This window comes from Falco peregrinus, chromosome 1 (assembly GCF_023634155.1).
Source record: "Falco peregrinus isolate bFalPer1 chromosome 1, bFalPer1.pri, whole genome shotgun sequence".
NCBI lineage: Eukaryota > Metazoa > Chordata > Aves > Falconiformes > Falconidae > Falco > Falco peregrinus.
This window is the reverse complement of record NC_073721.1, coordinates 40,431,723-40,456,086: the sequence shown is the minus strand read 5'-3', so window position 1 is coordinate 40,456,086 and position 24,364 is coordinate 40,431,723. Positions and strand designations below refer to the sequence as shown.

The window sequence follows — 24,364 nt, the reverse complement described above, 5'->3', positions numbered from 1 at the left end:
GATTGAGCTTGGTCTCTAGATGCACGTTGCAGAGAGTGGAGAGGGTCCTGCCGTGCGCGGCACGGGCCTGCCCTTGGCTGGGGGCAGCCGGGAGCTGGAGGTGTTGGTGTCCCACCAAGGTCATCCCCGCCCCTCAGGCCCTAAGCGCAGCCCTGCTGCCGGCTGCGAGCTCCCCTCGCCCCGTCCTCCCACCGCCCGGCAGCCCTCCCCGACCTCCACCGAGGGGCGGCCTCGGCGGGACCCCAGCTGAGCGTTGTCGCCTCCCGCATTTTGCTCCGGGCTTTCCCCGTGGATCCCTGCAGAGCAGCTCCGGGAGGGGGTGGTGGGTGCGTCTCCGTGGCGGGGGCCGGGCGAAGCCGGCCGACCCCCCCTCCCTGCCGGGGCCTTCGCGATTGGGGGCGGCGGGGCCGCGCCAGTCCCCCCCCCCCTCCCCTCCCCGCCCAGGCCGGGCCCACAGGCGGGGCGGAGCGCGCCGCCCCTCCGCAGCGCCCCTCCGCAGCGCCCCCCCGCCCCGAAGCGCGGCCGCGGCCGCTCCGCGCCTGGCAGCGGAGGGGGGAGGGTGCGGTAACCAGGGTCACGCGCGGGCGGGGAGGGCGGCCCTGTAGCGCCGCTCGGCTCCGCGGCCCGGCCCCGGCCGCAAAGCCGCCCCCTCCTCGCCCCGGCCCCGGCCGCGAAGCCGCCCCCGCCCCGGCCTCGCCGCGGCATGTAGCCCGGCCGGGCGCTGCCAGCGAGGCGCCGCGGCCCCCCCCACCCCGTCCCTCAATGCCCCCGCAGTGAGGCCGGGAGCTGGGCGAGCCGGCGCTGCGCGCGCTGCCGGCCACCATGGGGAAATCCAACAGCAAGTTGAAGCCTGAAGTCGTGGAGGAGCTGACCAGGAAAACGTACTGTGAGTGAGCGGGCCCGGCGAGGCGCGGGGGCTGGGGCGGGCGGCGGGGGCGCTCTGGGGGGCGCGGGGCTTCCCCACCGGCACGGAGGCGCGATGCCGGCCCCGGCCTCCTGCCCCTGCTCGGCCCTGCCGGGGCCGCGGCGGGCTGGGCTCCCTCCGGTGCCGCTCCCCAGGGCAGGCGCGGGCTCGGCCGGGCTTTGTTGCGAGAATTCGGAGATGAGCCCGGGAGGATAAAAAACAAGCTACCCCGTGAGGCCGCAGAGGCAACGGTAGGGAGCCAGGGAAACGCTCTGCTCTTTTGTGAAAGCGATTCTCCGTGGCCTGCTCCTAAGCCTCCGGTAACCGCGGGACAAGGGCCGCATCCTGCGCCCACCCGGCGCGATGCATCTTCCTTTGCTGATCCCCCTGCCCCAGCGCGGGGCATCCTTCCTCGGCGCCGGGGTTGTGCTGCCAGGCCGGTGCCGGGGGACGGCCGTGGTGTCTCGTCCTCCCCTCCCCACTTCCCCGGGGCCAGGCGGCTGCTCCCTCAACGGCGACCCAAACTGCCTGGTTGGCTTCCAGAGTTTGGATGCGTTAGGTGGAGGGTTTCTCTTTGTTATTATGCTCTGAAGTGGAGACAGGAGCCCAATGCCAGAGAGTTCAGTGTTTTTCTACGAGTATCTCAGTATCAGTTTAATAACCTGATTTTCTAAGTGAGTGGTTTTCCCATCTGAACCTCTACTGTAATTTTATTAATGTGGCTGGTGCCTGAGCCCATCCAGTTTTAGCAAAGTCAGGGTTTTGTTTTCCCTGAAGGTTGCACAAAGGAAACAAAGGCTTCCATGTTTCAAGTTTCCCTCTCCGCTTGCAGGTTGGAGATGCTCCCCTACCATGCAGCAGACCTGCGTGCTCTCCCCGCTGTCATTGCTGCAGTCCCACAGCAGTGCTTACCCAAAAAGGCAATAGATTAGGTAGGATGCAGCAAGTTCTCCCATATGGAGAAGAGGCAATGCTGGTGCATTGCACAACCCTGCGTGTAAGGTTGCTTTCTCGTCACAGCACAACCAGGAGCAGGCGGAAGAAGGGCAGTTGTGGGGGGCATGTCTGCAACAGCTAAACCGTGAGTGGTGGTAGGAGAGGTTGTAGTACCCTGGCTGGGCTTCCTCGAAGTGGCTTGGGGAGAAGAAGCAGTGAGAACATGGCAGTGCCGGCTGGGCACTGACCCCAGCTGGGGTTGAGTCCTGGATTTTGGTGTCCTTACTGCAGTTGTGACCCACGGTGGGTGCAGCCGCGCTGGGCCAGGTATGGTTATTGCCGTGCTGCAGTCGCCCACTCCATTGCAGCCACTGTGATGATCCCATCTGCGATGGAGAGGGAGGGGAAGAGCTGGCCCTGGTACAGCCTCTTCTGCTGGTGATCTCCCGTGTGCTGGGCTTTTTGCACTCCTGGGGTGGCTTCTCTGCATGAGGAAGGTGCTGACCCCGGTGAAGCTTACAGTGAGACACATGGGCAGTGATGCCCTGTGTCTTACCAGTAGCTGATGCCAAATAAACACTGCGCTGGTGAAACCATGACCTGTGGGCACAGGGGTGGCTTTTGCTGGATAAGGCCAGAAGAGGGTCATTGCCCTTTGAATCACTTTATTCCCAACTTTCTGCGCCTCTTTCTTGGGCACCCTCCCCTTCCTACCACAGCGCCTCCAAAATGGACTCTGGTCCTCTGATAGCTCCCTCAATGAGCTCCCAGCCTGCCCACTCCGGGCCTCTCACTGCCTCTTTTTCAAAGTGCAGCAGACTCATCCATGTACCTGTGCAGGTGAAGCAACAGTGCCTGGGCAGCCGTGCCATAGGGCATCATGTGGCCCTTTGCATGGCTGGAGCCTGGTGCAGCATCCTGACGTGCCCCAGCAGCATGCAGCCAGCAGGGCAATGCTCGCCAGGGAGAGCTGTTGCTAATACCAGGCTCTTGTTTGTTGAGCTCTGCTTGTTCCACCTCTCGTCTCCGGGATTAATTACTTTTGCTGAGTGTTTCTGCAGCTGTCAAGGCAAGCACGCGTTCCCTTGTCTGGCAAAGCACTTCACAGGGCCCTCCCAGGCATGTCTGAGAGCTGATTTATCTTCAGATGATTTATCTTCAGAACCTGGGAGATTGGAAAGCTATTGATTTCCTTCTGCATTTTGGGGAATCTAGGCAGAGGAGGTGCAGGTAGGAGTGCAGGGTTGCACTGAGTACAGTGGAAGGGACTGATCCAGACCCCTGTGCCACAGCTGGCAGACCAGTGTGAGCAGGGGCTAAGTCGTACCCATAAATCCATGGCATGCTCAAGAATTTCTCAAGGTCTGCCTGGGAAAGGCTTTACTTCACAGCACTGTGGTATTTTGGCACCTTTCTGGGGGACTAGCAGTGACCATCCTTCTAAGAGCATCGCTAGCACGTGGTGCCCTTCCTGCATGCTGGCTGCTGTGTTACTGAGTGTGCGCTGGCCCTGCCTTGTGCATGGTGCTGTTTCTGCTGCTGTTACAGCACATCTGGGCAGGTGTCTCCAGGAGCCGGTAGCTGCCTGTGGTACGTGAAGGGTTTCTCCCACAGTGGGGTTTCCTTCCATTGCATCATTTTATGTTTGTGCCATTTCCACATGAAACGAAGCAAATAACCGAAGCCCCTTCTTGGTTCTGCAGTGTCAGAGGCATGAGGAGACATCACCCACTCTCCCTGCCCCACACAGCTCTTCTGTAGATCTTTCTCATCCATGGGACACAGAGGATCCGCAGCCTTTGCCATGTCCCCTCAGTGCTCTTCCAGTGCCTGGTGGCTTATTGCATGCCCCAGCCACTGTCCCCTCTGTTCTCTCCATCTCTGATTTGGGGCATTTCTCTGGCCGTGCATCAGTCGCAGCAGTCTTGGGGCAAAGCAGGTGGTGGGAGCAGTTGGGAGAGGAGCATGGGCCTGCTCATGTACCAGAGCAGTCACAGGCATGGTGATCGTGCCGAGGATGCTGCTGGGTTGCCGCCAGTGGCCTCCATGAGATGCAAGAATTATTTTACTGTGGGTATTCAGAGCAGGTTGTCCCGGGCCCTGCTGGGAACCAGACACGGAAGGGCAGGAGCCTGGAAAACTTGTATTTTGGCTTCCCTCCCCACTCCGCTCCCAACTTATGGTTCCAGGGGCCAGATTTTAGTGGCACTTGGACACCTCAAGGCACAGGAGATCTGAGGGCTTCTTTGAAGTGCCAGCTGCCCAAGTCCTGTTGTTCTGGTGACCCATCACTGTGTGCCTTTCAGCATCTCTGGGCATCGGAGTGCCCAGGAATATCCGGCAGTGCCAATCTCGCCTGCCTGCCAGGCACTGGAGTGATGCTGGTGGGGAGAGCCCAGCTGTGGGGCTAGGATTTAACCTTCCTCATGGGCCAGGCTGGTGCCATATAGGAGCGTGTGGGAGAAGGCAATGCTGAGTAATAATAATGAATAATAAATTGTGTAATTCTTTGTACTTCCATAGAGCCTTTCATCCAAATGCTCTTGAAGTGCTTTATAATCATTAATTTATTAATCTTCCTGATGCCTTGTTGAGGCAGCTCAGAGACACAGTTTTGGCCGAGTGTGTGTTTTGTCCCAGGAGGCAGTAACGCCCAAGACTCGAAGGAACCACTGTCCTCCCTGGATCGTGCCTGCCAGCCCCTCTTTGGTGGGGATTTAAGCCTGGACTTAACTTGGGCTGGGTGCTTGCAGCTCATGGATTGTGCTTAAAGAGCTTTGCGGGGCTGCAGTCAAAAGGTTCTGCTACGCTGGATGTTTATGAAGGTCCTGAGGCGTTGCTGCTCCCTGCAGCCTGCCTGAAGTTGTGTAAAGTGCACGTGTGCATTTGTGGGTGCAGAACATGTGTGGTGGATGTGAATGGCTTGGTGTGGATTCCTGGCAGAGAAACTGGGAGAGAAATGCAGTGCTGAGTATTCCTACTTGCAGCAGTGCTCCCAGGCCAGGCCAGCCACTGCACTGGCAACCCTTAAAATCACGAAACGTGCTTAAAAATACCATGAATTTTTTCATAAGAGCACATATTAGCTGTTTTACTTAGTCATTTTGAGGGGGGCTGGGTTTCAGGGTTTGCTTTTTGTAGCTATTGCCTGTGTCCAGTACTAGTAACTGTATTTTTTTTAACACTAGCTGCGGTAGCCGTGCAATCCAGTGCATTCGGAGCCATGTAGATGCAGCAGCATCACTGCTGGGACCAGGCATGGGGTCACGATGACAGTCCCTGTGCTCTGGAGACTGCAGCCAGGCTCTGGTGAAGGCATAGGAACTGCGGCAAGGGTGCCAAAATGACGCCTACGGCGCTGGGAGGCCTGGGCTGCAGAGTGGGCGCAAGGAGAGGAAGAACACTCTTTTCCCAAGAACCACGTCCCACCCACTGTGATCTATTTTGTGGAATTTAAACTTACTCTGGCATCATCATTTTCTGCTCTTTTACAATAAGCCGCAAAATCGGCTCTGTTGCTGGACAGTAATGCGTTGAATTAGTGGGCATTAGTTTAAGAGCAAACTACAAACATATTGATTTATGGTTACAGGGGTACGTCGTGGTGGACTGAATTCTGTGGGAAAGGTAATTCTCCGACTGCAGCCATTTTCAGCCAGGAAAATGGCTCTTTTCCTTGCTGGGGGAACTGGCTTGGGGCTTTGCTCCATCATGCTGCCCCGGTGCTGGGGGAATGCACCATCCAGGGTGGTGGGCAGGAGCAGAGGGGCAGACGGAGCAGAGGAGGGACCTCAGTAGCTTCCCACTGTCGCTTTATTTTTAGCCTCTGAAATGTTTGGCCCTGGGTGCTGGGTTTCTCTGCCAGGTTGGTTCGTGTTGAAATACCTCCTGTTGCTCATCTGGCAGAAAGCAGGGCAAACTGGCCAGGTGGTTACGCACCCGTTATCCCTCGGTGGCAAATGCTGAGTGAAATGCTTAAAGCGTGGAGCCCTGAAGCCAGGCTGAAAGGCAGCTCCTTGCCTGTGTCTGGTGGCTGCCTGCGGTCACCCCTGCAGCATCGGTCCTGCACCCCTTGGCTGCACTTGGCCCTGTAAGCACCTGTTTTGGGGCTGCCTGCACAGCCGTGGGCAGAGAGCAGATGGCAGAATCTTAGCCCATGCAGCCTGCTCCTGGGAGAAGGGCACTGGGATGCTGAGGTGGGCATGCGCCCAGTGTGTAAAGCTGAGGCTGGGCTGCTGCTGGCTGGTTGAGCTGGCGAGCATGCCTGCCTGCTTCGAGTGCTCTCAGCGCATCACAGCGTTTGCAGGAGCCCAAAAGGGAAGTTCTAGGGGGAGGAGGAGAGCACCTGCCCAAGCACCCTGGAGGTGTGCTGGGGACAGGGGAGCAGAGCAGGTCTGCCATCCTGTGCCAGCCAGGGAACTCCAAAGGAGAGCAATGGGCACGACACGCCAGAGGGATGCCCAGTGCCTGGCTGTTGTTCAGTACCTGTTTTTACTGCAGCCGTGTGTAATCCAGAGCTGTGAAGATGGCAGCTGCAGTGCAGGTTCACTGTGAGCTTGGTGGGGACCTCATGTGCTGCCTCTGGAGGGCTGTGGCACTCTGGAGGTATCTCCAGCCCCTTCCCCAAGGAGACCCCAGCCTGCTCCTAGTGGATCTTATGAATAGGCATCCCATGTACATGTGGACCTGGAGCTCCGCAGGTACGTGCAAGCGAAGTAAGTTTTGGGGTGTCCCTGCAGTCCCTGGGAGGTGCTTGCAGTGCCTGGGTGGGAAGGGGAAGAGGTGACTGAGGGGCCCTCTTGGCTCCCTCTGCAGCAGAGCAGAGCAGCCGTTCCTGCCGGCCGTGCTTGCACCACTGTAGTGCTGCTCACACATCAGAAGAATTACATTTCATTTATCCCCTGACATGTTAATAGATCCGCTTAACCACTCTCCTGACCTTTGCTGCTGCCACTGTTATTAAGGTTGTGAAACAAGAAGCTCTGAAGGCATCAAAGGAAGTGGCTGCTTCAGGTAGGAGCCCACAGATGCAGTCAATTATTGGGGTGGCATTTGTGGGGTCACTTTGTTCCACCCACCCCTCCTTGTCCTCTAGGTCTTCTAGGGAGCTGGATGGGAAAGAGAGCCAGGGTCTGTGCCCTGCATCCCTGCCCTCATCCTGGGGTGCAGTGCTCCCATCACCACCACTGCTGTGTGTTCCCAAGCCCAGTGGTGCTGGCACAGGGCTAGCTTCTTGTACCTCCTGCACGTTGTTCTCCCTTCAAGGCATGTTTTTGGTCTCTACAAGGAAGGAGGGCTGCCTGTGCTTTGTCCACCTGTGCTTCTCCAGTGTCTCCTGACTGATGGCTGGACCCTGTGGAGATGCCCTGGGTGTCTCTGTTACCCCCCACAGAGGAGCAGGTGTTCTGCACCTCCAGCACCCTTCACTTCTACACCCCTGGGCGCAGCATGGTCCCTGCAGGCAAGACAGGGAGGGGGATGGAGGTGGTGGCCCAACTGCCAGCGAGGCTTTGCCCTGCAGAGCCCTCCTCAGCTCCCCTTGGCTCCTGGGTTTGATGGCCAAGTTGGAGAGACTTCCCTTCCCCTGCCTGCGCTCACTCCAGAGGGGAGTTCTCTCTGCTGGGGGCAGGAGTTGCTCCGCAGATTGGGGACAGCACCTTGGAGCACCAGGCTATGCCGAAATCCCCATAACCAAGGCGGCAATTGAGCAGAGGGCAGGACACAGCTGCCCCCTGCCCAGCCATGGCTCCATCCCTGCTCCTGGCTGCGTCGGCTTGTGGAGAAGCTGGGATTAAATCCAGCCTGGGATAGACCTACCACAGCCACCAGCTCCTGCTGCAGCTGTGTTTCAGTCTGATTCATTAATTTCCAAATGAAGGCACTGTCCTTTGCCCTTCCTCTACTGCCTTCGCTGCAATGAGCAACTGCTGCTTTTTCCCTGAACCCAATTTCCAAAGCCTAATGTTGGGCCCTTAAATATTTAATAAAGTCTAAAAAGGATTTTAACTGCATATTGGCTTTCCTGTTGGTACCAGCCCTGCGGGAGATGAGAACAGAGCTGCTCATAGACCTGTTTATCCAGTCTGGGAGCAAGGCAGATGAGCAACCGCCATCGAGAAGAGTGCCAAACGCACATGCAGCTCTCTCTGCATATTGCTTTGTATCTCAGTAGTAACAAATGACACCAGTAACGCTGTTGGGCTTGTGCTTTGAACATCTCGGAGGCTTCCGGACCTGCTGTGGTGCTGGTGACATCTGTGTTCGATGGGGAGAAGCCAAACTGGGCAAGTGCATGGGGAGATGGGTGAGCTGGGCTGGGGATGTCCTGTGCAGACAGGTAGGCAGCTCTGGCTGTGTTGGTGCCTGCGCGCTGAGGCTGCTCCGACATCCCTTTGCAATGGGATGTTACACAGGTGAGTACCTGCATGGGAACACCCCCAGCGCATGGGCGACACGGCTGGGGTACGTGGGGCTGGAGAGATGGTATGTGGAGACGGAGACACAGTGGTTCAGGCAAGCTGCTGCTGGTCATCTCCGGGAGCAAAAGAAAATGTCATCAGGCAGGTTCTTGCCACGGTTGTTTCCATGGGGGGTGACCTCCATGCTGCAGCCAGGTTTTGCTGGGGTCTGCTTCCCCAAAGCTAGCCCTGTGTGGGCTGGCAGCAGGAGCAGACCTCAGCCCCGGGGCAGTCTGGTAGCCCCAGAGCTGGGACAGCCCTGACAGAGGGCAGGAGGACGGTGTGCTCTGTAATGTTTGACCAGGACATTGGTTATTTAGTTAAACCTGAATTTTAATGGGACTGAGGTGTCAGAGCCAAACAACCCAAATTTCCAAAGTGCTGACGCATCTTAAAAGTTACCATCATCAAATGGGGTGAGCTCTGGGGTGTCCCAAGGTGGGGTGATGGACAGTCCCAGGGGAGGACTGAGACTGTGGCACCCCTTCCCCTCACCGCAGTGCGGCTCCTGTGGGTGCTGTGCTCCATGCTGGGGGTTTGGTGCTGGAGCCAGGGGAGTGCATTGGTGGAGGAGTCTTGTGTCCACACTCTAGCCATCCCCAAGCGACCAGCCAATACTTTTCCCCTTCCCAGCCTGTATAAAGCCACCCAGATTGTCCCAGACTGCCCTGGTGCATGGTAGGGCCTGCCCACGGGGCACCCTGCTTCTCCCTGCAGAGAGATGCCTCTTGTGCACCAAGCAGGTGCTGCCCAGTGCCCATTTGGGGGCTGGATGAAGCCCCACAGCTGCTGCACTCATCAGTACCTCCAACAGCTTGAGCTGCTGCCATGCGCTTGGCTATGTGTTCTGTAGGTATAAGGCCTGAAATTGGTAATGATTGCTCAGGTTATGATGCAGTTAGCCCGGTAATCACTCTGCGGGGCCAGGGGCTGGTGCTGGTGGTGGGTCCGTTTGTGCTGACTAATGGGACCTCCTTAGGGCGGTGTTCACAGGAGCAAGGTGTGAAGTCTGCACCAAGTATCCTTTCAGACTGCCTTACTGAGCCCAGTGGTCACTGTGTGGGGACCAAGGGCTATTCTGTGGTCGGTGTTTGTTCAGGCTGCGATGCTGACCCTGAATCTGGGTCCCAGGGGCAAGGAGCACATGCACATGCTGTGGAGCCCTGTCACCTGCTTGGTGGGCAGGGAGGGGGGAGGTCGTAACTGGTGAAATGTTAACGTTGTGATGATGTTGAAGGTAGACTTTCTAACAGCTCTACGTTCAGACAGTTCTTAAGGATGTGTTTTGCAGTGGTGAGGGGTGGTGTGTTAGGCATTAATTGCAGGGTGTGTGTGGGGTTCACCCTGGGGCATTGTGGTATTTTATGCGTGAGGGACTGGTTAGCTCATGCATGAGCACCCCAGTCACTTCTGCATCAGCATCCAGTAAGTTCACACATGAATATCCAATTAATACACACACGAGCACACAATTAATTTACATGGGCACCCGGTTCCTTTATGCATGGGTACCCAATTAATTTGTGCTGTACTGCACACTGATCCGTGCATGAGTGTCCTGTTAGTTGATGCATGGGTGCCCAATTAATTGGTGCAAGTGCCTCCAGTCAGCTGGTGCCTGATTGTCTACTTAATTTGTGCATGAGCACCTGAGCCATTCACACCTGAGTGCCCAATTAGTACATGCACAAGTGTGTTACCTACTAATTACAGTAATTTACATGAGTGCCCAATTCACCCAGGAGTGCCCACGGAATTTATGCGTGAGTGCTCTGTTAGTCCATGCATGAGTGTCTGATAAATTCGTGAGTGTCCAGAACATTTATGCATGAGCACCCAGCTGGTTCATGCACAAGTGCCCCTTTCATTCGTGCCGGAGCACCCAGGTAGTTCATGCATGAGCACCTGATTAGTTCACCTAGAAGCATCCAAATATTTTATGCATGAGTGCCCAATTAGTCCATGCATGATCACCCAATTTATTTTTACATGAATGCCCATCTAGCTCAGACATGGGTGCCCAGTTAGTGCGTGCATAAGTGCCCCATTAATGCACACCTGAGCACTCTTTTTGCTCACGTGGGAGCACCCGCTCTGCACATGTATGGGTGCCCAGTTTGTCCTCATCTGGGCACTGCACTGAGCACACACAGCAAGTTCAGGCAGCCTCAGACCCAGGCAGGAGCTGGAGTACAGGGTCATGTGCCAGCTTCCCCCAGACCGGGATGTCCAGGGGCCTGCAGGGACCCCTGGAAGGAGCTGCAGCAAGTCCCTGGGGGAAATAAATGCCTCTGAGAGTGATGCCGGACCAACGGCCCATGGGTTGGCAACAGGGCCCTTGACCTGGCAGAGCTGGCATGCCCACCTGGCAGTGGCAGGGGAGCCACTTTGTGCCTGGAAATAATTAACCCCGGCTTCCCTGATGAAGTGGCAGTGCCCACGGCCCTGTGGGATCAAGGTGCTGCTGGAGTGAGGGGGTATGTGTGGGGCTCAGTGGAGACTCCCCGCTGGCCGCTGCGTGGGGACAGTGCTTGCTGAGCCTTTGGGAGCCCAAGCTCACTTAAGGACACACCTGTGCCATGGCCGTGGCACATGGGGCCAGGCTGAGTGTGTGTGTTCCTGCTGAGGATCCAGCCCTGCAGCTGTGGCTAAACCCCTGCCCTTGTTCAGACAGGGCAGGGGATGGTTGTGGGATGGTATGGCAGCACGAAAGAAGCTCTGTGCAGCTGGAGCAGCATGTCATGTCTTGCATCCCACCATGGCCAGAAGTCCCCAATCCAGCCGCCTCTGACACTCCTTACTGTCGCCATGCCCTGCCACGGTCCAGCGAGCAACGAGCTCCCCCCACGGGCAGGGCAGTGGATGGGCATTTGCAGTCCCTGGTCCCTCCTCTCCTCAGTGCCTGGCAAACGCAAATTAATGGGCTTGAGCACTGCTTAACCAGATCTGTTTCTTGCTGCAGTGGCAGCTGGATGGTGGGAGGAGAGGGGGCACACAAAGGGCGGGTGGTGATGGAGCTGTCAGTCCTTGCCTGTGCCATTGGGGATTGATGGAAGGGTGGGGGTAGGGGTTTGGGGTTTTTTGGGTACAGGTTGCTGGCAGGAGGGGGCTGGGGGCTGCTTGCAGTGTAGCCCTGTCTGCAGTCTCTGCCCCTCTGTGCTGTGTGAGATGTGTGGCCACAACCCTCCTCCAAGCTGAGACTGGAATGGAGATGGACCAACCAGCACTGCGACGGGGCAGCAAGGGCCCATGACTGAAGCTTGGCCATGCAGGCAGCTACCGTGCTGCTCTGGGGTGACTGCCCCTGCTGCCTGCTCCTGCCTGTGGTGCAAGCCCTGCCGTTGGCGTTTCCCTGCACTTTGTTAAGAGCAGTGGAAACAAAGATGCTGCTGGCATAAGCTGCCATGTGGTGGTGTACATACAAGAGGGTGTCTGCAGCACGTAGCCAGGGCTCCCAGCTTAGTGCTGCCTCTTACAGTACTGCAGTTCATAGCGAATGCTAATACGCTGCCTTTATTTAGCACCTTTCATCCCCAAGGATCCTGGGGCATACTGCATCCACTAACAAGCTGCTACATGTGCCATTTATATCTGTCCCCATAGTGGCTGTAGGAATGGTGGTCCCTGGGGAGCGTGGCATGGCAGCTGAGCCCAGTCACAGCCCTGGCTCAGCAGGGGCACAGTGGGAGAGCTGGCCCTGCTCGGGTGGGATATCGCAACAGAGCTGCTGTGGGTCACCCCTGTGTTCTTGTGCACTTTGGGTCTTTATGTCGCTGCAAATTGATTTGCATTGACTCAGCATCACACCATAATCGATGCCAGAGGAGGGAAATGCAGCAACTGCCACTGCACAGGTATTTTCTGTGAGCTTGGCTGGGCTCTGCGGACTGGGAAGCTGCAGAGGTTGGATTGGGGAGAGCGGAGGGACAGCCTGGCCCCTGCATGCGTGCCCTGTCCCCAGCCCCAGGACAGGTGGCTCAGTCAGCTGGGAGAGTGGCATGTCCCCAAGGCTTCCATGGCTGTGGGTCCCTGCTTCGGGGGATGGGAACGGACATGGACGGGACACAGACACAGATGACACACGATGGTCGTTAGCATCCCTAATCACTGCTGCTTGGGAGTGTCAACACCCAGCAAGGTCATAGCAGCTGGGAAGTGGCAGGTGTTAAGTCATCATCTGTCTTGGATCCATAACTGCAGATATGGGGAGGCAGGTGCCCACTCAGCCCCGGCTTGCCCGGCTGCAACCGTGCTGGGCTTGGGGCCGTAGTGATTCCCTGCAGCTGGAACACTCTGCCCCGGGGAGAGGGAAGATTTGGTGGCAGTGGAGGGATGCACCCAGACATGGGTGGTTTTCTGAGGGCTGGAAGATTGGGCCCCATTCCCACCCCAGGGCAAACCCCACAGCTTTGTGCCTGCCTCATGCCTGGGGCAGGAGGAAGGGCACCGGTGCCAATGTGCTGGTGGAGGGATGGGGCTTTGCTTGGCCCCGTTTCCAGGGATGCATATTAACAAATCCCACCTCAGGAGCCCAGTGCCGGTTTTCAGGCTGGCACCTGAATGTGCCCCTCTGTTGGAAAAAACTCTCCTGGGAGCATCACGCATCCCTCCTGTGGGCACGAGGGAGACAGCTCCATCCTTCCCCTCCCACCCCAGCCCAAGCATGTCATTACTGGCATCTCTCCTGTACTAAAAAAAGCACAGATTCCTTAATTGTTTCCTGGTGGAGTTGAAAGGCAGCTCCTGGGCCTGAAATAGCACGTTGCGGGAAACGCAGCCAAACAAGAGAGCGAGTAGAAGGTGATTTGCCTGGAGGGGCTGAGCCAAGCCCCGACTGCAGCCCCAGGCTGCTGCTGTTGCCCCTTTCACCTGTCCCAAGGGCTGGCCGAAGTCCTGCTACTATCCCTCCTCCTCCCACCCACCTTCTTCGGCATCTGAGGGTGACTGGGGCTGCAGCGCTGGTGGATGGGGCATCCCCGGGGAATCCTCAGGGTGCGGCTTGTGGCTGGTGTCTGGATGCTTGGGGGCAATGTGTGCAGGGAAGCCTGTTTCTGTTGGAGACATCACTCAGCATCTCTCTTTTGGAAGGATGCTTACGTGAAACCCTTTTTTTTTGGGGGGTGGGGAATGCTTCAGGACTGGCGTGACTGTTGTTTGACTGTTGTTTGTGCCTGGCTCAGCTCAGCTGCTGGATGCAGTGTCCTTCCTGGTTCCCTCCTGCCAGGACACCTCTGTCCTCCCTGTCTGCTCTTCTGCCAGACAGCCCTGCCAAAACAACCCTCCAAATCCTTCCTGTGGCACAGCTGAAGCCCTTGGTGTCCTTCAGCCCAGGTGCAGAGCATCTCCACACCTGCCTCCTCTCTCCCGGGGTGCTGCCATCCAGACTCCCCATGGTGGTACAGTGGGTGCTGCTGCCCTCCCAGCATGGCTGGTCCCTGTGCTTCTGGCACAGCTGCCGCAGCACTTTGCCAGCTCCCTGGGTAGGTGAGGTGTGAGGCTTCCCTGTGCCGAGCCCTTTCTGGGGGAGTTTGCAGGCTCTGTCCCCCCAGCGGTCCCTAAGCCTGGATAGAGGGAAGCGCCCATATGCATGTGGACAGCCTCGGGTGCAGCAATTCCTGGCCACAGGGATGCAGGAGCCAGCACCTGGCCAGCGGCTGGCCTGTGCCCTCCCGGCTGCCCCACAGCTGCTGCCTGCCAGCCCTCACCTTCTGTGATCTGCACCTTCTGCCAGGCATGTTGTACATCTTTCTGATGGAAAATTGCTTTCTTTTGCGTTTTTTGCCATCCAAGGTAATTGGCATTTGTTGGTGTGTCTTTGGTCTCTATTTTTATCCGCTGTTTGCACGTTGACACATCTCCACTCCTCCTCATATCTCATGGCATTTCAGAGCTATTGCTTTTTTATTGTTATTTCGATGCATGATGCAAAGGAAATGACTAATGAAGCCATTCCCCCCATGCCTGCCTGCTGGCAGCGAGCTCCCTGCTGGCGTGCTGGTCAGGCACCGTTCCTGCAGCGGGATGGGTGCCAGCCCCCCACCCCATCAGGCTCCCCAGTGTCCCACATTCCATCAGAGCTTTTCCTCTGCAGAGGACATTTGCAATCTCAGCAGCTGTCCCCAGGCTGGGGACACTCAGGCTTGGCAACACTCATTTTCTAGCTTGTCACGTTTTTGGGATTTCTTTGGAGCCCGGTAAAGCTTCCCAGGACCCTGGGATGGGTTTGATGACGCTTCTCTGTTGAGTTCAGAGGCAGCACCTGGTACCTGGGGGGATGGCAGCCCCAGGGCTGTACCTGTGCCCATGCCCATGTTCAGTGTATCAATGTTGGGACTAAGCAAGTGCCTTCCCCAAGCCACCTCCAGGCAGCTGTTTTGGCAGATGTTTCCAGGGAAGTTTTGGCTCTGGGAGGGCAGGGCTGAATCCTCCCCAGGCATGAACCAACCCAACCCCTGCATGGTCTGTAGCATCTCACAGCAATGGTACTGCACTGCCCTAGCAGGGAGCAAAACATCTTGGTGGGCTCCCTGGTTTTGGGGCCAGAGGGACCCAAGCACCCGCAGCCCTGGCCCCATCAACCACCTGGGCTGCTCCAGGCTGGGCCTTGAAACCTAACCCTAATGCGGGTAACACCTGGCAGTGCATAGAGGGGCAAGCCCTGGGATGTCACATAGGTGAAGTGCAGAACAGCAGCCATTACTGGGAAAGCACTAAATTCCTTTCTCTTTTCTTTTTCTCTTTTCTCCTGTTTTCTCTTGCAGTTACGGAGAAGGAGGTGCAGCAGTGGTGAGTGTCCATTTTGGTGGCGTGGCAGTGAGCTGCCGGGGCGCGGGGCTGGCGGGCGAGGGGGCCAAAGCCAGCGGTGCTCAGCAACCCCACCAGCCATGCAGAGCAAGGAGGTGGCAGGAGGGTGCATCTGTTTTGGGATGTAGATGTTAGCTTCTAGAGGGGATACCAGAAAGTAGAGGGTGTTTTCTTGCACGCTTCGTGCACAGTGCACGGTGGGCTTGGCTCTGGCTGCTCTTAGCCATCCATGTGGGATGGTACGTGCTCCCTCTCGTCGCTTCCCTGCCTGTGTGGGTGGCCAAGGGTAGGAGGGATGTGAGGATTTTTCAACTGGTGGCCATGGCCCTGGCTGCAGGAGGCCGGTGCTGTCCCAGTGTGTCCCCCTTTTGCAGTGGGGTCAGTAGAGGCTGGCAGGGGCTGGGGCCATGGTGCCTTGTTGGCAGCACGCTCTTGCCTCATCCCTTCCACCTCACTAAACATGACCCTAAAAAAGCCACTGCGTCCCTTTCATCTTCCTATCCCACCAGTCAAGGTTTGCTTTCTTTGTCTCTTTCTCTCATCCTTCCCCTACCCTGATGAGTCATAGCTGCAGCAGCATGAAAAAGATGTCACTGGCCATTTTCCCACCTTGCCACCCTCTTCCCCTCCTCCTCCAGCCCTTGGCCTGCTGCAGTGGGTGCCCAACAGATCTGGGCAATGCATTGCATAATGTTCACGCACACTGTGTGGTCGCCGCACCCCCAGAGCCAGCAAGCCCCTTCCCCTGCACCCTCCGGGGTGGCACTCAGTATCCTGGTCCAGCTCAGAGCTGGAACCAAGGGCTTTTGGGGGTGTTTAACTGCAGATGGGTTTTGGGGGACACCCTGGGCTGTGCCACCCCGAAGACACAGTAACCCTGCTGTGCCCCCCAGCTCATCTGAGCAGCTTTCAGTTGGAGTTGTGTGAAAAATGCTGTCACAGAGCCTCATCTGCCTGGGGTGCTTCAGGCCTCTGTGCTGTTGGTTTTTAGCAGGGCATGGCTGCAGCATGTGCGTGCCAAGTGGCGGGTTGCAAATTGCCTGTGAGGTTGCTGTCTGTCATGAGTCCCTCCCCTGCGATGGTGCAGCAACTTGAGGGGAGTTTTCCTGCCTGTCTCCATGCCGGAGAGCCAGCCAGATGCACCTGATGTAGTGGGGCCAAGCCGCAGCAGTGGAGGGGAAGGGAAGCTCTGGCCCTCGGGTGAAGCTTTCTGTTTGCAGCTTCTTGCTTGGAGCCATGTGCATCTGAATTTCTGGGATATGTTTATATCTCTATATATGTATATAAACTCTGTTGCTGGCCCTGTGATGGCTTCAGGGCTGAGCGAGGCATCACTTGCTGTGGCACCTCTGCCTGCAGCATGGCCGTGCTGGTGGGAGGTGACTCTGGGCAGAGGCCTTTTTATTTTAAAGGAGGTTTAAAAGACCCTCTTGGGTGCCTCTGGCTAGGCAACGGGTCCCTGTTCCCTCCCGGGTCCAGGAGTCTGGCTGTGGCTTGGTTGCCACTACTGGGCTCATGACAGGATTGGAGCAGTGTGGTGGGCACTGCTTGGTGTCACCGGTGCCACTCACTACTTACCCGGGCTCTCCTTGCTGCCACCCTTGCTGCGGTGCCCGCGGGGACCTCATGCTGCAGGGCTGGGAGGTTGTGGGTAGGTGATGGGAGCAATTCAGGGAGCACCCTGGGACCTTCCTGGCTCCAGCCCACTGCAGCACCAGGGAGGGCCCTGTCCCAGCGTCCCAGGGCTTGGGGGGACTGCATTCAGCAGGGAGACCCACCTGGTGCCCATCCTTGGCCCTTCCTTCACAGGTACAAGGGCTTTATCAAGGACTGCCCCAGCGGGCAGCTCGATGCCGCTGGCTTTCAGAAGATCTATAAGCAGTTCTTCCCTTTCGGTGACCCAACCAAATTTGCCACCTTTGTTTTCAATGTCTTCGACGAGAACAAAGTAAGTCTGTGAGCTGGGGGTTATGTTCCGGGGTGTCCGGGCTGGGCCTGTGGTGATGGTGGGACAGGTTCAGTACACGGCTGTGCGGCACCAGAGAAGCAAAATATTCCAGCACTTCCTGGGGCGTGAAATTAGAGTGGTGCAGCAGTAGCGGGTGAGCCCCTGTGCCCTTTCTAGTCGCTGACAGTCACATGGGAAAAGGCAATGAAGTGGCAAGCGAGAGAGGAGAAACGCGATGTTTCAGTGCCGCTGACAAAAGCCCTACCGTGCAGTGCACCCCACGCTCCGCAGTCACTCCCATCAGGATGTTTGCTGACGGGCTTGGCACCAGTGGCTGGATCACAATGCTGGAGATAAATGCGCATCACTCCTCCCTCCTCATTGCCTTTTTGGATGTGCCCCCTGAGACGGCACACATGGGCAGGGGGGGCTTTGCAGGGTGGGGGCGGCAGCGGCCCCCTCACCCCCTCCTTTCCTCACCAGGATGGGAGGATCGAGTTTTCGGAGTTCATCCAGGCGCTGTCGGTCACCTCCCGGGGGACACTGGATGAGAAGCTGAGGTGTAAGTGCTCCCTGTGGGATGCTGGTGGGCTCAGCCCTGCGAGGGTGCTGGGGGTGGCCCAGGGGTGCTGGGACGTGTGTCCTGTGGGGAGGGGGCTGCAGACCTCAGCACCTTGGTGTTGCTCTGGCTTGCAGGGGCATTTAAGCTGTACGACTTGGACAACGATGGGTACATCACTAGGAACGAGATGCTGGACATTGTGGATGCGATTTACCAGATGGTGGTAAGCAGCAGGGGGGGTGGGGCTGAGCAGCCTCTGGGGGTCCCTGCTGGGCTGGAGATGGAGCTCTGTGGGCAGGGGGGCTGTGGGGAGGATGCTGAAACACCCTGATTCCCCCCATAGGCTTTTCAGTGGGGGGGCTGTGGCCATTGCAGCTGGGTCAGGGTCTGGGTCTGGCCGCTGAGGATGGTTATGATGTCAGTGCCAGCCCTTTGTGCCTGTCCTGATGTTGGGGATGTTGAGGGTGTCCTCACCGAGGGACACCATCTAGGCAGGGCACAGATGGGTGCATGACCAGGTCCCATCCTGCTGCTGCAGGGAAACACAGTGGAGCTTCCCGAGGAGGAGAACACACCAGAGAAGAGGGTGGATCGGATTTTTGCCATGATGGACAAGGTGAGGATGCTCGAGTGATTTTTCCCTTGGGGCCCAAGGGATTTAGGAGGCGGTTGTGGGCCCCCCTGCCACATCTTGGCTCTTGCAAGTGCCTCCTTCCCCTGCCAAGAGAAGGTATCAACTGCTGCTGAGCTTGCTGCAGAGCCCTGCCTCCCTCCAGAGTCCCTGTATCCATTTCAGGTCCCTGAGGTGGCATTGCACTCTCCACGGCACTCCTCCCTGGCTGCCAGTGTGAATGGCTTGACAGGGAAACCGAGGCTGTGGGGGTGGACGCGGGCATCTATACAGGATGGCATGGGTGCTGCCAGCGCACTGGGGTGCTTGGTCTCAGGGTGCTCAGTGACTTCTCCCTCCCGGGGGTGAAGCCGCAGTGCAACAGGGGTGTTTTGCAGAATGCAGATGGGAAGCTGACACTGCAGGAGTTTCAGGAAGGCTCCAAGGCTGACCCCTCCATCGTGCAGGCGCTCTCCCTCTATGACGGACTTGTATAGTCCTGGGGCCAAGCGGTGGTAAGCACAGTGTGAGAGGGGGGGTCTGGGGATGCCTGTCTCCCACCCACCTGATGCCATTCCCCATTCCCACCTTCCCTGGGGGCAGGTGGCTGTTTCTCCTCTGCTGAAGCATCAAACCATGGGCTTCCCCCTCAAATCCAGCTGCAGGGGGATGCTGCTCCCATACCGATGGGTTTCTCCCAGTGCCCCGCATCCCGCAGTGCACCCTCAGACTGCAGCTCCCAAGGATGCAGTACAAGCCTCCCAGCTGGCAGGCGTTTGCCTGAGGCACAACTCTTGCTCTCACCTGCAGGTGTGGCTGCAGAGGAGGCAGGGAGGGAGCTGGCTTGCTGGGAGCACAGGAATGCCCCAGAAAGAGATTATATTCAAAGTTTTATTTATATTATATCTTACTATGTTACGCTCTGGAGTTGCCAGGGTTTGGCATGGTGTTGGCAGGGACACTGTAGTTTGCAGCATCCCAGGGGTGCTGAGCACCCTTGCCATGCAGAGATGTCATTGCAGTCCAAGCAGTGTCCAACCATGGGGGGTGGTTTTTTTTTTTAACCCTGCTGGAGTTTTGTGCTGTTCAGAATCTGTTTTGTCTTTCCAGCTTTGCCCCTTCCAGCTGCCCCAGTGCTGCGCGAGATGGCTGCAGGGCTTTCTGCCCATCCTTCTCACCTGATTTTCCTTCTCCCAACCCGATCCTGCAGATGCCTGGGGGAAGACACTCTCTGTGCCATGTGACCACTGCTGCGTGAAGCTTACCTGTCCCTCTTGGCCTTCCTTTCTGTTCTGCAAACAAAGGATGCCCTTGAAATGTGAGCTCACTCCCCCTCTCTGCACTCTGAACCAGCCGCTGCCATTTGCCGACTTCTGCTTTTTCGAAGAAATACCCCACAGCAGACCCCAGTCTGAGCAGCAGCAAATGCCCAAGACTTCAGGGTTGGGGGAACAGGTTGAGCATCACTGAAGGCAGAGCCCCCCTGGCCTCCTCACCTCCTATGCTCCCTCTTTCCTACATTTTCGGATGGGACTGCAGATGCGCCAGCACCAGCGTGGTCCTCTCCTAAGAACTGGCCAGCTGGAGATGGAACCCAAAGGTACCGGGGGGCCGCGCACCCCGGGGTGCTGCCTGCGTGGGGCAGCTGGGGAGCCGGGGCACTGACAGCAATTGGAAACACAATCCTGGCGTCACCTGTGATGCTGCTGGCAGCCCAGCCCGGCTCACTAGGGAGATATATATATATATGGTTATATATATATATATATATATATATATATTTCTTTTTTGTGGTGAGACAGTAGTGAGGCTTTTTTTAATATGCCTGTCTCGACGATTGATATCCTTATTTATTTGTTGTAAATGTTGTTGCTGTGTTTAGTCTTTCATGTGTGTGTCTGACCACCTAGGTGATGATCTGTAAGGTTTACATGCTCATACGCCATTGCGGGGCACTGGGAGCCTGCAATAACAATGAAGCCAAAAATCTGCCTTCCTCCCTCTCCTCTCACCCCCCATATCCTGAGCTCTGTGGGCTGGCTGCTGTTTTAAGGGGATGCTGTAGCTTCTTTTCCTCCTCCCGTTCCCATGTTCCCTGCATTTTTCTGTTCACCCTTCTCTTTGCAAGCTCAGCGAGGGCTCACTCAGCTCAGGCTCCAAGCAGACTGAGCCCAGATCATCCCTCAGTTGGGCAGGGCAAGGAAACTGCTGGCCACCAGGATATTGCTATTTCCTCTTTTTTTTTTTTTTTTATTTTCTCACTGCATGAAAAAGTATTAGTGGAGCTGAGAGTTGGGTTTTGCTTTCAAGGGGATTCCTTGATTATTTTCTGTTTTGCAAATGGTGGGAAGGTCTGTTTGCACCCTAGGCTGGTGGCTGTGAATTAGCCCATGTGCCGGTGGGGCTTGGGGAGCAGAAGGGATGCTCATGGGGATGGCTTGCTCCGTGCCCACCATCGCGGCTGGGGCAATGTGGCAGCTCCTGCCTCGGGGGTCCCAGCCTGGGAGACATGCAACTAGGAGTGTCTCCTTATCCCCTTCTTCCTTGTTTAGGACGTGGGAGGTTTTGCTGTAAACAAAGGGCATGGCCCCAAAACGGAGCCACTTGTGCCTGCCCTGGGGGAGGTGTAGGGCTGGGGAAACACGCCTGGAGACACCTGAGTGTGGCGCTTGGAAACAGCCACCCAGGCACAAGAGCTGCCTTTGTGGCCTCTCCATCACCAACTGCCACTCCGGGATGTGCCCAAGTAGGGCTCAGCTGTACTGCAGCACTGCAGGACACTGTTGGCATCTCCACCGAAGGATGAGCATTACGTGGATGCTGCTGCAGCTCCGTTCCCATCTGCCTTGGCCTCTGTCCTGGGGAAGGAGAGATTTGCATCTCCTCAGGAGCAAAGTGCAGGATGTCTGTGGGACCCTTGAAGCCAGCCAGGGTACAAACCCCTCCTGCTCCATCATGGTTTGTTCCTGGCCCAGCAGCACCAATGTGGCTCTCCCACCCCCCCGGGGGCTCACCCATCCACCGCCGATCTGGGTGGTGGTAGTGGCATCTTTCTGCCCCACTGTCTGCAGCTCCTGTGGCTGGAGCCCAGGCAGGGGACTGTCCCCATGGTGGTGGGAGGTGACATCTGGACATGGAGGATGTTCTCACAGATGTCCCACAGTGCAGGAGACATAGACGGTGCCCCAACGGGGTCTGAATCCTCCTGGTGTGGCAGGGACAGAGTCTGCAGCCAAGCAGTGCTTGTCCTTTGCTGTGCAAGCCCTGCTCCCCTGTTTTGGGGCCATGTGTTGGTGGTACTTTCTGATGCCCATAAAATAACCACCCTTCCCCATCCCCAAGGAGACTAACCTGACATTCACATGCAATATTTCTGCCTCTTCTGTGGTTTCTTGCCCCCAAGGGTGCCTGTGTTTTATTGTGGGGGGCTCCTGAGTGGTGTCACCTTGCTCCCTTCTTTGCAAACTCCTTTTTCTTGATGGCCTTTGTGGTCAAAACACAACTTTCTTGGGTAGATCTTTGCAGTGCCTCCAACTTCTCTAACTCTCATCTGCCAGATTAGTCCCTTCCCAGTGCCAATTGATGTTCCCAATGAATGTGACTGCTATAATTGCCTCCACTGATAAATGATGGATGCTGTGACATTTGACATAATTCCCAGGAAAAGACAAACCTCATTTGCTCTGACACTTTCCCCTGAAAGGCTTTTAATTTCTGGAGGACTTGTCATGCTTTGAGCCCCATCAGTGCTTGCTGATGTCTCACTGGGGAGGCAGCCCTGCAAGGGCAGTGTGTGCGCAGCCCCTTGTCGTGGATGGGGTGAGGGACCAGCATTGGCTTAGAAGAGCTTCAGACCCCAGAAATACCAAAATTCAGTGTCCACTGGGCTAGTGCTGCCCTTTCTGCCAGCAACATCCTGCTGCCGCTGCCGCTGGTGGGCACAGGGAATGGAGCCCAATGCCTCATTCTCCCTTGCCCCTTATTAAATATTTGCACATCAGAAAAAAAAAGGCAAAAAGGTTTTTGTCTGTGTTCAAAAGCTCAGTGTTGGCTGTTGGTTTGGTGGCAATGATGAGTTTTCCTGGGCAGTGGCCCCTTCTGCAGGATTGGGGCTGGCTCTTGTCCTAGGTCCTGGCTCCAGACCCGTGGTGGGTCCCAGCATGGGGTTTGTCCTGCCCTGGTCTTGGCATGCTGAGTGTCCCTGAGCAGATCATTTTGGCCCCAGTACTTCCCCTTGGCTGTGGATTTGGGACCCTGACTTGGATGCTTATAGCTTGCCTTTGGGGAGCACCGAGGGCCTCCAACCCCTGAATATCACCAGAATCTGCAGATTCTCTGTACCGCTGAAAATAAGGCTTGAAGCATCTCACGCTTGGAAATGTTGGCCTTAACCACCTCGTGCCTCAGTTTCCCCATCAGTAAAATGGCCTGGGTGACCCATCCCCTCTCCAGAAAGTGATTCGATGCTTGTGCCCAGGGGAGCATGAGTGCTGGATACAGCTCGCAGCTGTGACCATGAGGGTTTGGCAGGACCCGCTGAATGTCAGGCATGTGGAGAACACTGGGAGTGGTGCATGAACTGCTGTGTCAGAATTTACATCAGTGAGTAATTCATTTTGGTCTTCTTTTTACATCTGCTCATTATTAAAAGCAGACAGCTGACAAGACCTGGTTTGTTTCCGTTTATGCTTGGGGTTCCTGATGCCTGGCTGAAATAAAGCTGGCTGCAGCACTGGCAATGGGAGGGGGACCTGAAGCACAGCCAGGCAAAGGCGAGGGTCTGGCCCCAGCAATTGCAGCGTGTCTGCGCCCCCCCCGCCACCCCCCCAGTCTGTCCACACCAGTGTTGCCCCATTAAAATGCTGTGTCTATACTTCCTTTTGATTTTTCTGTTTGTGTGCTGACTGTTGCTGTTTTGTAACCATCTTTCCTTGAGCTCTGGGGCTGGGCTGAGCTCTTTTCCCTGGAGAGCAAGGACATGGGAGAAGGCTCTGGGGGCAGATGCCCCTCACCCTCTCATCACGCCACGAACCAGAACCTGAGAGAGAGAAGCTAAGTAGGTTTTTCCTCCAGAGCAGCCCTTTAATTGCTGCATTTTGTAATGAGACCGGGTGGCCCCTGGGAGTACTCCTCACTGCATTCACGGCAGGGGGTGTTTGCTTATGGGGGACCCCAGATCCTGTTTGTGCCTGGTACTGGCTGCATGTCAGCTGGCCTCACAGAACTGGGTACCTGTCAGTGCACACCTCCCATGCTATTGAGACACTGCATCCCAGCTGGATGGGAGGGCCTGAGGCTGTGGGACCCCAGTCCCAGAGCCACTGCTCCCCCCGAGCATGCAGGGATGCAAGTAAAAGGCTGCCATGGGGCTGTGCTAACCCAGGGGGTGGGAGTGTCTCCAGTTCTGGGGCCGAACCCTGCTTGGAGCAGGGCTGGCTGTGAAGCAGGGCCAAGCGTGGCATGGGGACAGCCGAAATTGCTGGCAGTGTCCCTCTTGCCCTATATTTAGGGTCAGGGGATTTGGTTGGATGGAGTGGGTGGGTGACCCACAGCCAGCTTGCTGTCCCAGCATCGACAGCCCTGAGGTAAAGGGGGAGATCTGAGGCATTTTGGGAGGGCATCAGCCACCCCTCCTTCATGGGGGCATTGGAGGGGAAGGGTCTGGCCGGAGTGGTGGCTGGCAGGGCTGGAGTGAGGGCTGGGGGCAAAGGAGGGAGCCGATGGCCCTGGTCTCGGTGCCCAGCTTGGGGTGTCTCCTTGCAGTGCAGTTTTGGGGTCACAGTTACACATACCAGTTCTGACTGTTCCAGTGGTGCTGCAGGAAAGCCGTCCTTCCCTTTCTTTCTGCTCCTGCAGCCGCCAGCCCAGGTTGAGTGCTGTGTCCCCCGGGACCCCTTCCTGGGGGGCAGCCAAGACCCCAGCTGAGAAACAGCAGCTCCAGCAAAGAGCCTTGTTTGTAAAGATGAACCCTGTTTCTGTGTCCGTGCCAGTGTCTCAGTTTGCATGCCCTGCTGCCTTGTCTTGAGATGAATGCAAGAGCAAACCAAGCAAATGCAACAGTTTAAAAACAAAAGAAATCAAAACAAAACCCAGGAACTTTGTGACAGTGGAAATAAAAGCTTAATGACAGTAATGAAGCACC

General features: G+C 56.8%; 1 protein-coding gene across 3 annotated transcripts; it reads left to right on the top strand.

Annotated features, from left to right (window-relative positions):
- The first annotated feature begins 484 nt into the window (after positions 1–484).
- On the top strand, positions 485–24,359 carry NCS1 (neuronal calcium sensor 1). Of its 3 annotated transcripts, none has more exons than XM_055796835.1 (8): positions 489–886; positions 15,060–15,084; positions 16,912–17,050; positions 17,534–17,612; positions 17,747–17,835; positions 18,151–18,228; positions 18,621–18,737; positions 19,433–24,359. In XM_055796835.1, the coding sequence occupies exons 1-7, from the start codon at positions 823–825 to the stop codon at positions 18,717–18,719; spliced, it is 573 nt and encodes a 190-aa protein (XP_055652810.1). In that variant the 5' UTR covers positions 489–822; the 3' UTR covers positions 18,720–18,737; positions 19,433–24,359. The 3 variants fall into 3 exon arrangements, with proteins under 3 accessions (XP_055652819.1, XP_055652810.1, XP_055652801.1); XM_055796826.1 differs by having other exon boundaries at positions 19,333–24,359; XM_055796844.1 differs by lacking the exon at positions 18,621–18,737 and having other exon boundaries at positions 485–886.
- The last annotated feature ends 5 nt before the right edge of the window (positions 24,360–24,364 follow it).